Source organism: Pelmatolapia mariae, linkage group LG12, assembly GCF_036321145.2.
Source record: "Pelmatolapia mariae isolate MD_Pm_ZW linkage group LG12, Pm_UMD_F_2, whole genome shotgun sequence".
NCBI classification, from domain to species: domain Eukaryota; kingdom Metazoa; phylum Chordata; class Actinopteri; order Cichliformes; family Cichlidae; genus Pelmatolapia; species Pelmatolapia mariae.
In genome coordinates, this window is record NC_086237.1 from 27,355,020 (window position 1) to 27,367,457 (window position 12,438).

At 43.8% G+C, this 12,438-nt stretch overlaps 1 protein-coding gene across 7 annotated transcripts in view; it reads right to left on the minus strand.

Annotated features, from left to right (window-relative positions):
* Positions 1-1,344: 1,344 nt before the first annotated feature.
* Positions 1,345-12,438, minus strand: part of pde4d (phosphodiesterase 4D, cAMP-specific) — a 205,219-nt gene continuing 194,125 nt past the window's right edge. For all 7 annotated transcript variants that reach the window (XM_063490756.1, XM_063490755.1, XM_063490757.1 and 4 more), the window contains 9 exons: positions 8,512-8,605; positions 8,234-8,409; positions 8,014-8,112; positions 7,713-7,877; positions 7,378-7,477; positions 5,542-5,696; positions 5,305-5,427; positions 5,008-5,190; positions 1,345-4,918 (listed from right to left, as the gene is read on the minus strand). In XM_063490756.1, coding sequence (XP_063346826.1) covers positions 4,409-4,918; positions 5,008-5,190; positions 5,305-5,427; positions 5,542-5,696; positions 7,378-7,477; positions 7,713-7,877; positions 8,014-8,112; positions 8,234-8,409; positions 8,512-8,605 — 1,605 coding nt within the window. In that variant the 3' untranslated portion in view covers positions 1,345-4,408. The remainder of the gene's footprint in view (positions 4,919-5,007; positions 5,191-5,304; positions 5,428-5,541; positions 5,697-7,377; positions 7,478-7,712; positions 7,878-8,013; positions 8,113-8,233; positions 8,410-8,511; positions 8,606-12,438) is intronic.

Sequence of the window (12,438 nt, forward strand, 5' to 3'; positions counted from 1 at the left end):
TGCCTTCTGATCAGCTCGAAGCAGTCTGGCCATTCTACTCTGACCTCTGGCATCAACGAGGTATTTTCACCCTGAGAACTGCTGCTCACTGGATATTTTTTCTTTTTCAGACTGTTCTTTGTAAACCCCAGAGACGGTTGTGAGGAAACATCATAGTAGATCAGCAGCCTCTGAAATACTGCCATGTTAAAAGTTGCTTAAATCACCGTTCTTCCCCACTCTAATTCTCCAATTGAACTTCAGTAGGTCATCTTGACCATGTCTACCTACGTATCTACCCAAATGCACCAAATTGCTGCCACGTGATTGGCTTATTAGATATTTGCATTGATGAGATGGTAATGTTGTTTGTCCCAAATTGCTCACAAAGCCTATCCTTGTTGTCACAGGGCAAACTCTGGTGCACATCCTGGACAGGCCGCCAGTCTATCGGGGCTAACGCATAGATGCAGGGAATCTTTCACACCTATGTCCAATTAAGAATCACGAATTACCCTAATACCCATGTCTTTGCCTCAAAGACATCATGTCACTCAAATGTACAGCTGCTTTGTCTTGGCTCTTCCTCTTGAGCATTTCAAAGCAATTTGTGCATTCATAATTGCTGAGAGACACATGTTCTACAGCAGTGGGCTGCCTTAATATTTTGCACACCAAAGGGCAAGCCACAATTTCAAGGCACCGCTTATATTCATATCAGCAGAAAGTTCCTGATATTTTTTCACTGCCGAAGTGTCAAAACCTATGCCTCAATCACCTTATGAGACACCTTCAGAGTTCAACAAGTGGTCTTGCTGAACCCTGATTCTTTTGAAGTAGGTATGAAGAGATTGTTTTATGAGGAAACTGTGACTCAATTCTCCAATACCTTAAAAAACAATCCAAGCAAGAAATGATTAGGCAGAATCAACCCATGCTTTTATTTAATCCATTGCATATAAAAACTTTTTTCATTCTTTTTATTTGTTTTTTACATAAAGTTGTATGATCTACAGTGCTATCCAATAGACTGCAATTAACAAGGAATCCATTAAAATAACATTTTAATTGTCCTGTGAAACGTCCAGACAAGTTGGCATTCTAAAGACATAACCCAAAATATAATTGTCCCAAAGACCTTTTTTTTTCTTCTTTTTTTGTCTTAAAGTTACAGTTTGTATTCTCCTTTCATACCATAAAAAAATAGAACACATAATGAGAAAAGAACCCACTATTTCCATTGGTCCAGGGCTGTTTAGAATCTACAGTATGTGTGTCAAAATAAGAGTCCATGTTTCAGGACAATGATGCAGTCGCCCAAACCCCTTGAATCCCACCCACCCCACCCCATACCCCCACCCCCACCTCTCCCTTCACTACACAAATATAATAAACCCTTCTCCTGTGCAGGCAGAGAGATGTCAGTGGTTTTGGATATTGCAAGTAATGTGAGTGGTAGTGCGGGCAGAGCATAGATAAGCAACACACCGCCAGTGTTTCAGCCATAATTAATGCAGCAGTGGCTGAACATGCAGATGTGTCTCGAAGCCTCTGTGCTTTGTAGGGCCGTAGTCAAGCAACAGCTATACACTACTGTTGCGCCCCATTCAGTGTTTCTGTAGCTGCGAGACAGCCACGCAGAAGCAGGTGATGCAGCAGCCAAAAAAGCGACTCCCGCATCACGTTTCCTTCTGACAGGCTGAATCACATCTGTGAGTATAGAGGCAGAGCGTAAAGGAAGTGTGAGCTGTTCAGACCAGGTCTACAGCAAACTCGACTCTTGGGACATCCGGCTGGCTATAGGCCACACATCACTCATGTGGTAAATCTCAGGCTTGCGGTCGAACCGAGTCTCCGCACACGTCTGCACCGACGGCGTATTTTCAAAGCAGCGCCGTAGCTGCGAGACAGAGCAAACCGTGTTTGGCTGTGATTGTGGAAAAGGCAACTTTTCTCAGCAGGAGATCGGGCCGACCCAAGCCAAAAAGATTCACCACTGCAGCAAAAAGAGAACTAGAGAATTCAAAAAATAAAAAGGCTAAAAGTAAATGACGTGTTGAATTTAAGGCACAGCCCATGGGCCAAGGAACAGTTTCTTTTTTTTTCTTAAAAAAAACAATTTGGCTTTCCCTCTCTCTTCACTGAGCTACTTCTCAGCTAAGCAACATGTCGATGGATCGGTTTTGTTTGTTTTTTTTTTTCCTTTTTTGTTGTTTTTCTTTTTTTTACACCGAAGCTCATGTGTAATAAACATTCTCTCAACAAGAGGTACATAATACAGCCACGCCATCACCAAAAGGGATGATAAGAATCAACCATTTACAGCAAACTGCATTATGATAGTAATAACATTAATAATTATATATTATGTACAGCACAATAAATATATGTTTGTAAACCGCGATAAAACCAGAAAATTTTTTATTACAGGTAAGGGCTCTGGGTGAGGATGGGGGGAAAAAAGAAAGTATTGGCACAAAATGAAAGATTAAATAAAAGGTTTTAAAATGACACATAATCAAAACGAGCACTCTTTAAAAAGCGGTGTGCAGTACTTCAAGTGTTTTTTTTTCTTTAAAGAGGTGGATTTTCTTTTAAATATTGTATGTACACTGGGGTTAAAAAGTATATTTGGATATTGTAACCTGCAAGCCTGCGATGTGGTCTATGCTACAGTGAAATATTTACTGTACCATCTTCATAATGCAAAAAAAACAAACAAAAAAACACACACACACATAAAGAGGGAAAAAAAAGAATCAAGCAATAAATAATAAATTGAGGCGTAAAATATGATAGAAAAAAGTGAAGAGTTTTGGCTGTGATGTAGGGCGACAACGTTCAAGCCTATGTGCGCACGTGTTTTGGCGAGTTTAAATAAAACAATAAATGCAATCAAAAACGAATATATGTATCTGTGCAAGAGTATCTATGTAGAGGATATCTGACGACTGCACAATGGAGCTGATTGTCTTGTTGAAAACAAAGACAGTAACTGGAGTTAACGTCGTGTAGGCAAAAAAACCCTATAAAAACAAAAACGTGTTTGAAAAGCACATTTACAACAGGTAAAAGAAAACACAGTGACTGGAAAAAAAGCAGCAGTTCTTGATGTGCACGTCAAATAAGGGCAAGAAAATGAAAAGAAGTACGATAAAAAGCTTTCGTAGCATTTGTATAAAATCACCCTATAATACCATTTCTATTTCTGTATACTTGGAGCACTAAACAAGCTTCTAAAAAAGGTGCTTTTTGTATCAACTACAAAGCATTGCATTGTCTTAGAATGTGTTCAAAAGAACTGCAGGCAACGACAATTAAATTTAAAGGCTTGTAACAATGTAACTGAAGCGTGAAAACCTCGGCTTTCACGCTACCTTCTCGGTGAAGACGCTCACCAAAAACAATAGTTATTATGAATGAATTCCAAAATTCTAACTGACAGGACAAACCAAATATGAGTACAGTGGCATGGAAATAGTAGTATAAATGCTATTGGAGCAAGTGCAAACAGCTCAGAACACTCAATGTAACCCAGCTGTAAAGATATCCCCTTCAAGAAAAAAACCAAAACAAAATAAAAAAACACTGAATATCTACGACACGTTTCTCCCCCATTAGTTTCCAAAAGTTCCCTCGTTTTCTTTATTTCTAACAAAACAGAGCCTAAGATTGCAAAAGTAAATTCTAGAAAATATCTGAATCTTACATACAGTACGATACAAAAAAATTAAAGAGGTCTAGGACAGCGACACAGCCATTTCGATTTGAGCTTGGTGTCAGTCAGGTTTTCAAGGAAGACTTCCACAGCAGAAATGTGTCTCAAAAAGCTCCCCGGTGTGCTGCAGCTTTCATCTCTGCGGCATCCCGTCAGGTTTTCTCGACCGGATGACAGCATAACGTGCCTCCTAATTTGTAGCGGGAGGGGGGGATATGACCTAACCGAGAGGGAGGTTCTCCTTGAACACGCCAACAACTGTCTCTGTAGAGTATGGGCACTTAATAAAACACAGAAACACTGGCAAACTTTCGGGCGAGGCTGAGACGAAGCAGAAAAGGAGGAAAACGTGATGTTACGTACAGTAAGAACAGCACGGAGGAGACTGTGAACTGCTGGTCCACATCCTAAACTTAAGCCTGTAAAAGGGAGGGGGCTGTAAAGGTGAAATAAAGACACACCACTTCAGTACAAATGGGAATGGAAAGGAGTTTTCCTGAGTGCAAAAAAACTTGAAGTAGTACCGGTGGGCGTGTCTGAACAAAACGGGCAGGGAGGAGTGGCCAAGGTGGGGAGCAGCACACGCTTTGGAACCAGAAACATGGATGTATAAAAAACACACACAGATTCAACAAAACCCAAAAAATATTCTATAAATAATCATCTGTCATTACTAAGAAGAAGAGTTAATCAGATGCTGTCCATAAACTGCTATGTGTCAGGGGATTTCGCTTTCTCCTCTTCCTCCTCTTCCTCCTCCTCTTCTGCTACCTCTTCCTCGACAACACATGATTGTGAGCAGGGTGTTTCTCCCTCTTCTACTACCTCATCATCATCGTCATCATCCTCCCCCACCTGTTCGTCCAAAGGTATCTCTGTTGATTCAGAGTCCTGCGTACAGAGTGTTTTAGAATCAGTACAGCTGTTTTCCTCCTCCTCCTCTTCCTCCTCCTCCTCCTCCTCTGGCTGGCTGCCGCTGTCTTTCTCAGTGTCCGACTCCCCGTCCTCCTCCAGGGTGAGCTCGAATTGGAACTTGTCCCCTCCCGGAGGTCGACTGCTGTCCTCAGGCTCGTCCAATGCAGGGGAGGGACTTTGGGGGATGGTGCTTTGGTACCACTCTCTGTTGTCTTCCAACGTGTCCAGGATGTCCTGGGCATCCGGATGGACCAGGTCAGCCCACGTCTCCCACAAAGGGTGGACGATATAGTCTATGAATCCAACCTACAGAGGACACGCAGGGAAAACAGGACTCTCAGTGTGTGTCTACACAGTGCACAAGTACAGTACACTTATCTGCCTGTGTGTGTTACCTGACTCTTTTCCACTGAGGCATTGTGTTTGTCACACATGGGGCTGATCTCCATGCCCCTCTCCCGTTCTCGGTCACCTTGGCTGAAAAACTCTTCCATGATGCGATCCGTCCACTGCCGGTACAGCTGCAGAGGCTTGGTGGGGTTGCTCAAATCTGCACAGTGCACCATGTTCTGGAGAACCTGAATGTGACCGGTAACACAGTGTAAAACACAGCGCCAATGTCCCAAACGACAATATAGACAGCAACAGGAAATACTACAACAGAGACGTGGATATTAGACAGCCAGTTTTACCTGTATCCTGTCAGAATAGTTATCCAGCAGTAAGACACCAGAGCTGGTCACTTTCTTAGTTTCCACCATTGTTTTCAGATCAGCCAGCAGATTCATGTGCTTGGACATGTCTGTAGCTAGCACCTTATAAAGACCAACAACAAACTGTTACTAGTACTCGCTTAATTTGTACGTAATATACTACACAAGGCTTTCTACTCAGACTTTATTACAAGAGATGAAACTCTTTTCACTTACGATGTCAATGACCATCTTTCGCAGTGATTGTCTTTGTTTTTTGGTCAAGTTTTGGAAGATGTCACAGTTCTCCTCTTGCAGGAGCTTGAAACCGACTGCTAGATGATGGTTCTCTAAGACGGACGAGTCATTGTACATCAGTGCCAACTCTGAATCTGCAGGGGGGAAACGGTTGGTTAGTTTAGTTTGCAGAAACTTAGCAGGAAGCTGATACGTCCGCTGGTACACTTCTGTACATCCAACTGGAAATTCTTTTCAAGTTGCTTTTAGGCTAAGCTTAAGTTGATACACGCTGCAAGCCACTTTGTAACCCACCCCATCTCTTCCTTTTCATGCTTTGTCCTGTTAAATCAGTGTCTGCAGTCATGCATGCCTGCTCTTGTTCTGGAGGTGTTGCTGCTGCTCTCAGTGCCTTGTGCTTTCCACACATGTGCATGTGCCAAAACCATACCGCCAAATACAAATTACCATAGATGGGAACAGCAATTCTAAACTGTGCATTTCAGTTTAATTAGATCCATAAGACAATAAATGTGCAACCATCGCCTATTAGTGCAACAAATTTCTCTAATGGTGTCTTGCTGAATTTTATGTGTGCTGCTGTGGATTCCTTGGTGAATGAGCAGCAGAAGAAAGCCCCATCATGTTTACCGCTGAGAGATTTCCCACTCGCGGTCATTTGAAGGACCTCTAGCTGTATTTAGATTTTCCATTAAGATGCATTAGTCTTGGCCACAGTGAAACCGAGCAGCAGAACAGAGAAAGGGGATCCTGCTCCGTTGCTCTCTGGCTGACAGCAGATCATTCTGGTGGCACTTAACAAGGATGACTCACACTGCCTTTGCTGCAGGGATTCCCCATTTGGGGCTTATGGTAAGCACTACACATTTTATGTGTATGTTACGTGTCTGCGACTGCATAGTGTGCCTTCTGTTCTGAGGCTGGTGTTAGTAATACTCTTATGCATTTGTGCCCAGTGGATATAAACTGCTTTTGTTTGAGTTTTCCTCTAAACCGCCGAATTAAGGTGATATTTGTGATACCTCTAACCATAAGCAAGTGAGTCAGTTAAAGTGGGATAACAGGGGTTTAGTGTCTAGCTCAGGGATACATTAACAAACACAACAATATGAAGCAGGCATGCAAGTCTGGCTTGGTTATAAGCTCAGTTTAGATGCTTCTATCACTACTCTTGGTGTTAGTGAGTCACGCAGATTGTCTGGCTTTTATTTCTTCAGGTTTTGATAAATCTGTCTTTGTGATGTCTACCCTTCACTCAACAATGGAGATTACTGGAATTTAGCAACCAAAATGCAATGGCCTATAAAAAGAAACAAGACTTTCAGTGTTGATTAGCTACCACTTGATGTAAACAAGAAAATATTTAGGTCAGTACATATAGTGTGGCTACATTTGTCCTCAGGAGGACGTTTTCCTAAGAATCCTGAATGATGTTGAGTACAGGGATTAGGGCAATTATTGATCGTCTCTTTGAACTCCTCTGCTTTGGAATCACATGTCAAAGCCATCACACGTGCCTGCAAAAAACATGCTGGTAAACATTGGGCTTAAACACTTAGTGCCTGCACACATGCACTAAGTGTTTAAGCCCAACCTGCACATTTGGAGTTGATGCAAGAATCAATTCAGAGTTTGGATTAATTATGAAATGTGATTTATGAGAGAAATTATATTTATAATGCAGAGTGTGTGCATATGTATGTGTGCTAACGAAGCAGAGGCATCAACGTGCATGTTCTCACCTTTGTGCCAGAGTGTGTGCGTTTGTGAATACTTGGTAATGACACAGTTGCTAACACTCATATTCAGGCTTACTGGTGTTAATGAGGAACTGGTTCGAGACTCCGGGATGGTCCACGTCATGAATTGCACTGGCAAAGATGGCAGCGAGGATCTCAAGGTCTGTGAACACAGCCTGGAAAGAAGAAGAAGCAAGTGTTGAAGGGAGAGCGGAGGGCACTGATGCGAGAGTCAGCTCGCTGGATAAAAATATCCTTTCAAGTTTAGAGCCATTGATTGGACGTAGAGAAGGAGTTTGATTGAAGCTGATTGTGGAAGCATGGCCTACGTGTTTGTGAGTATATGCATGTCAATGCATGTGTACAAGAGCGTTCCATGTCTTTGTGTGTGTGCGTGCACTTGCACCTCACCTCAAGGGCAGGGGTGGATAGCAGCACGTGAGTTGACTGGGTGACGTCAGCAGCATGGATGTTGTTATGATAGGCCACATCGGCATGGTAATGGTCTTCTAAGGTCATCAGGTAGGTTATAAAGGTGTCAAGTGGAATTTTAAAAGTTTTTAACAAGTCTCTCTCCTGCAAATGAGAAATAACAAAGTGGGGGGGGGGGGGGGGGGGGGGGGGGGGCGTGTTAAAATTAAGACAATTTGGACAATTTGGGGATTCATCAAGCAGCAAAAGAGCCAGAAAAACAGAAGAAGGAAGTCTTTACCTGGAATATTGTGTACATCATGACTGTCAGTGGTCGATTCCCAGAAAATTCGGAGATTTTAAAAACATTAAGGCCCCATTTATTCACATGCTCCAACTCCTGAAAAAATCAAAACCCCAAAAAACAATGAGATAAGATCAGAAATAAATTCCCTCAACTATATACATCAAATTGCACACACTGTGCACTATATTTATGTAAACTATGCACACAAACACACCTTAGCAAGTTCATCTTCGGTCTCGGTCTTGACCCCAAATCGAGGGATGTTAGAGTTTGTGAGGCTGGATGAGTGCTGCAGCTTTTTCACCCCACTGATCTGAGACATGGGCTTGTTCTTCTTCTCCTTCTCCTTTTGCGTTTGAGGGGATGGCATTTCGACTTCATGCTGCTTGTCTGGAGAGACACAGTGCGGAAAAAAAAGAAAAGAAAAGTGAATACAAAGATTGTCACGATGCAGGAAGGAGGGCGAGTCTATCTACCCGTGTCATCACTCACCCAGGAAGGTGTTGGAGATGAACTCAGAGACTTGGTTCCCAGAGCGGCTCATCTCCGAGAGGTGCGTGAGCTCTCTATTCAACATCCTCTTGAACTGAAAGCGGAGCACACACGTATATGAATAATGGGTTCAGTGTCTCGGAAAAAGGCATAATCACAATTACTTGGTTTTTCAGGTCAGAGGTGTTCAGAGGCACTTAATAATGTCATTTTCAAGTAAAGAACAGAAACTGAAAACATAGTTCAAGTTCCAGAATGTGAAAAAAAATAAAATCTATGCATGTAAAAAAAACAGATGATTTGATGGCATACAAGGAACAATACAGTAGTTATCCCCAGAAATTTAACCTTCTCTCACTTTAACACACACACACACAGATTTAGAGGGCTGCTGCCCTAGAAAAACTGACAGCATTTATCAGGTTTTTTTTTTGCTACCCCGCCAGTCTCTCCCGCCCTCTTTCTCTCTCGATTTCCTCATTTGCTCTTAGCTCTCCTGTGCCTAATTGAAGTGGCAGGCCCAAATTTAGCTGCAGCTTTGGGTTTGAAGACCAAATTGATTGATGTGGAGGCAAAAGCTTTAAATCACTGATGTTCCAAACCACAAAGTTACAAAACAGATATTTAAAAAAACCCTCAATGCATTATTTAATTATGAATGAATTTAATTATGAAATTGTAAAATGCACAGTGTATATCAATGATTTATGTAAAGCCATACTGATCACTTTAAGCAAGCCATAACAACACAGCTCTTTAGAGCTCAGTCCGATTTAAGAACACCCACAGGCTTTTTTATAATGATGACACCAGAGGCTGCGAGCCACTTGCAGCCATTGTAGCAGAAAAGCAACAAATACAATAATTAAAAACATATAAAAATAGCAACATATAAATAAAAATGCAACCTACAAGATTTCCAGATATCTGTATAACCTAAAATTAAAAGATTATGGACCTAAAAAGGAGAGACCTAAGAGTTGCTGTTTTCTTTGACCTAAGAGGCCACTTGTGCCGTTTAACCTTTGAAACAACCAGAATGGAAATAATGATCCACAGATTTTGTGAAAACATCTGCGCTCTTGAATCCAAAGTCACCTAAATTATTATTTTTTCTGTGAATTACACCCAGGCAGCACCGTGCGAGCACAACATTGGCTCTTCACATCACAAATGCATCAAAATGGAAAACGGACCCAGAAATCTCACACCAATGCAGCAACAGTTTGAGGAGACATATGACGTGCTTCGTATATCTCAACTGGTCTGAGGGATGAAAGTTACAAAAAAACCACGTCCGCTCGATGAAAATTAATTCAAGCAATCACATCAAACTAGGTGTGAAGCACATGAATATATATAAAAAAAAACTACACTAATATAAGAAGGGATCTTACCTTTATGTATCCCCAGGACACAGAGAGCAAATAATTTGCTTCAGGCATTTTGACAAATCAAGCAAACCGATCCAGAACCAGAAAAGGTGCAGGTTTATAGTCCGGTATACTGCTCAGTCAATGAAAACACTAGACAGCTAGTAAAACAAAGGCAGTTCCCGCCAGTTAAAAGACCTCAACCTGAGGAGCCCGCAGAGCTCGATTCCAAGTAAATCAGCTGTGCAGAGTCCATAAGTAAAGCATCGCGTTCTTGTCCTGCAAATAACCAAAGAACCGAGCCCAAGAAAAACAGATTCTGACAGAGAAGCGGAAGAAACGTGTCTCCCCAATATGCGAGCATATTGTGACCACACACGGTGACACAGATTGGCATGTGAACACACACACACAGAGTCAGGCACAGGGATGCACTGCTGAGTCTGTGAATAATTGATGATGGTGCGGATGCTTAGTAGATGCCAAAGCACCAGGACAGCAAAATTTTTCTCTCAGCAGCTCCCAAACAGGACTGCCTGGCTGCTTCTGTATGTGTGACACAAGCTCCCATGTGAAGCGCACAGGCTGCCTCCCTCACACGGTCGTACGACGACAGCGAATCAGGGCCCAGATATGAAAGAAGTGTGAGCTCATCATCATCTCTGATTGGTTTGGATTGGAACAGACCTGAGACTGCCTGCTGTTTGATTGGCTGGGACTGAGGTCAGTGGAAAAATCTACCCCTTCTCTTTCCTTTAAGTCCTGCGGTGCAAGGGGGATGTTAGTTTGTGTATGCATGTGTGTGTGTACAGTACATACCTACATTTGTGTGTATGCAAAACACGTTCATATAAGATGCGCTGCCAACTGTTCTAACCTTCTGCACAGCTTGATATACAAGTGCAGGTTACCTCATCCAACATGATATAATATTTAAAAAAACTGAGGTCACCTTCCACCCCGGTATTCAAGCGAGGTGAGTCACAGCAGCATCACTGATGAGATGATGTAAACACACAAAAAAACCCCATCATTAGTCTTACAAAAAGAATGAGCGTCACAGTTATCTGGAGTGGGCTCAATAGGACAGAAACTGAAAGTGCTGCAGCCACACAGGCTGCTCCGTGTGCGTGTCAGCAAGCTCGGGAGGTTGTCGCTTTAATCGAAAGCAAAAGATCAAACCTTATTCAAGCAGGAGTTTTTGTTTTTCTGTCTGAAGCAGCGCCAAGCGACAAACACCTCCAAAGTGAGTATGTCCACCTAATGCTTTATGAGTGCATTTCATGTCTCCAGCAGTCATTTTTTAATGTTGACATCCATCCATCCATCCATCTTCATCCGCTTTATCCGGGGCCGGGTCGCGGGGGCAGCAGCCTAAGCAGAGAAGCCCAGACCTCCCTCTCCCCAGCCACCTCCTCCAGCTCATCCGGGGGAACACCAAGGCGTTCCCAGGCCAGCCGAGAGATATAATCACTCCAGCGTGTCCTGGGTCTGCCCCGGGGCCTCCTCCCGGTGGGACATGCCCTGAACACCTCACCCAGGAGGCGCCCAGGAGGCATCCTTGTCAGATGCCCGAACCATCTCAACTGACTCCTTTCGATGTGGAGGAGCAGCGGCTCTACTCTGAGCCCCTCCCGGATGGCCGAACTTCTCACCCTATCTCTAAGGGAGAGGCCAGCCACCCTTCGGAGGAAGCTCATTTCTGCCGCTTGTATCCGCGATCTCGTTCTTTCGGTCACTACCCACAGCTCGTGGCCATAGGTGAGGGTAGGGACGTAGATTGACCGGTAAATTGAGAGCTTCGCTTTTACACTCAGCTCCCTCTTCACCACGACGGACCGGTGCAGCGTCCGCATCACTGCAGCCGCAGCACCAATCCATCTGTCGATCTCCGGCTCCCTTCTCCCATCACTCGCGAACAAGACCCCGAGATACTTGAACTCTTCCACTTGGGGCAGGAACTCATCCCCGACCCGGAGTGGGCACTCCACCCTTTTCCGGCTGAGAACCATGGCCTCAGATTTGGAGGTGCTGATCCTCATTCCCGCTGCTTCACACTCGGCTGCGAACCGTTCCAGTGCAAGCTGGAGGCCTTCACTCGATGAAGCCAACAGAACCAAATCATCCGCAAAAAGCAGAGATGAGATTCTGAGGCCACCGAAGTGAAAGCCCTCCGCCACTTGGCTGCGCCTAGAAATCCTGTCCATAAAAATTATGAACAGAACCGGTGACAAAGGGCAGCCCTGGCGGAGCCCATCACCCACCGGGAACGAGTCCGACTTATTACCGGCAATGCGAACCAAACTCTTGCAACGGTTGTATAGGGATCGAATGGCCCGTAGCAATGGGCCAGACACACCATACTCCCGCAACACCTCCCACAGGACCCCCCGAGGGACACGGTCGAATGCCTTCTCCAAGTCCACAAAACACATGTGGACTGGTTGGGCAAACTCCCATGCACCCTCAAGTATCCTCGAGAGGCTAAAGAGCTGGTCCAGTGTTCCGCGACCAGGACGAAAACCGCATTGTTCCTCCTGTATCTGAGGTTCGA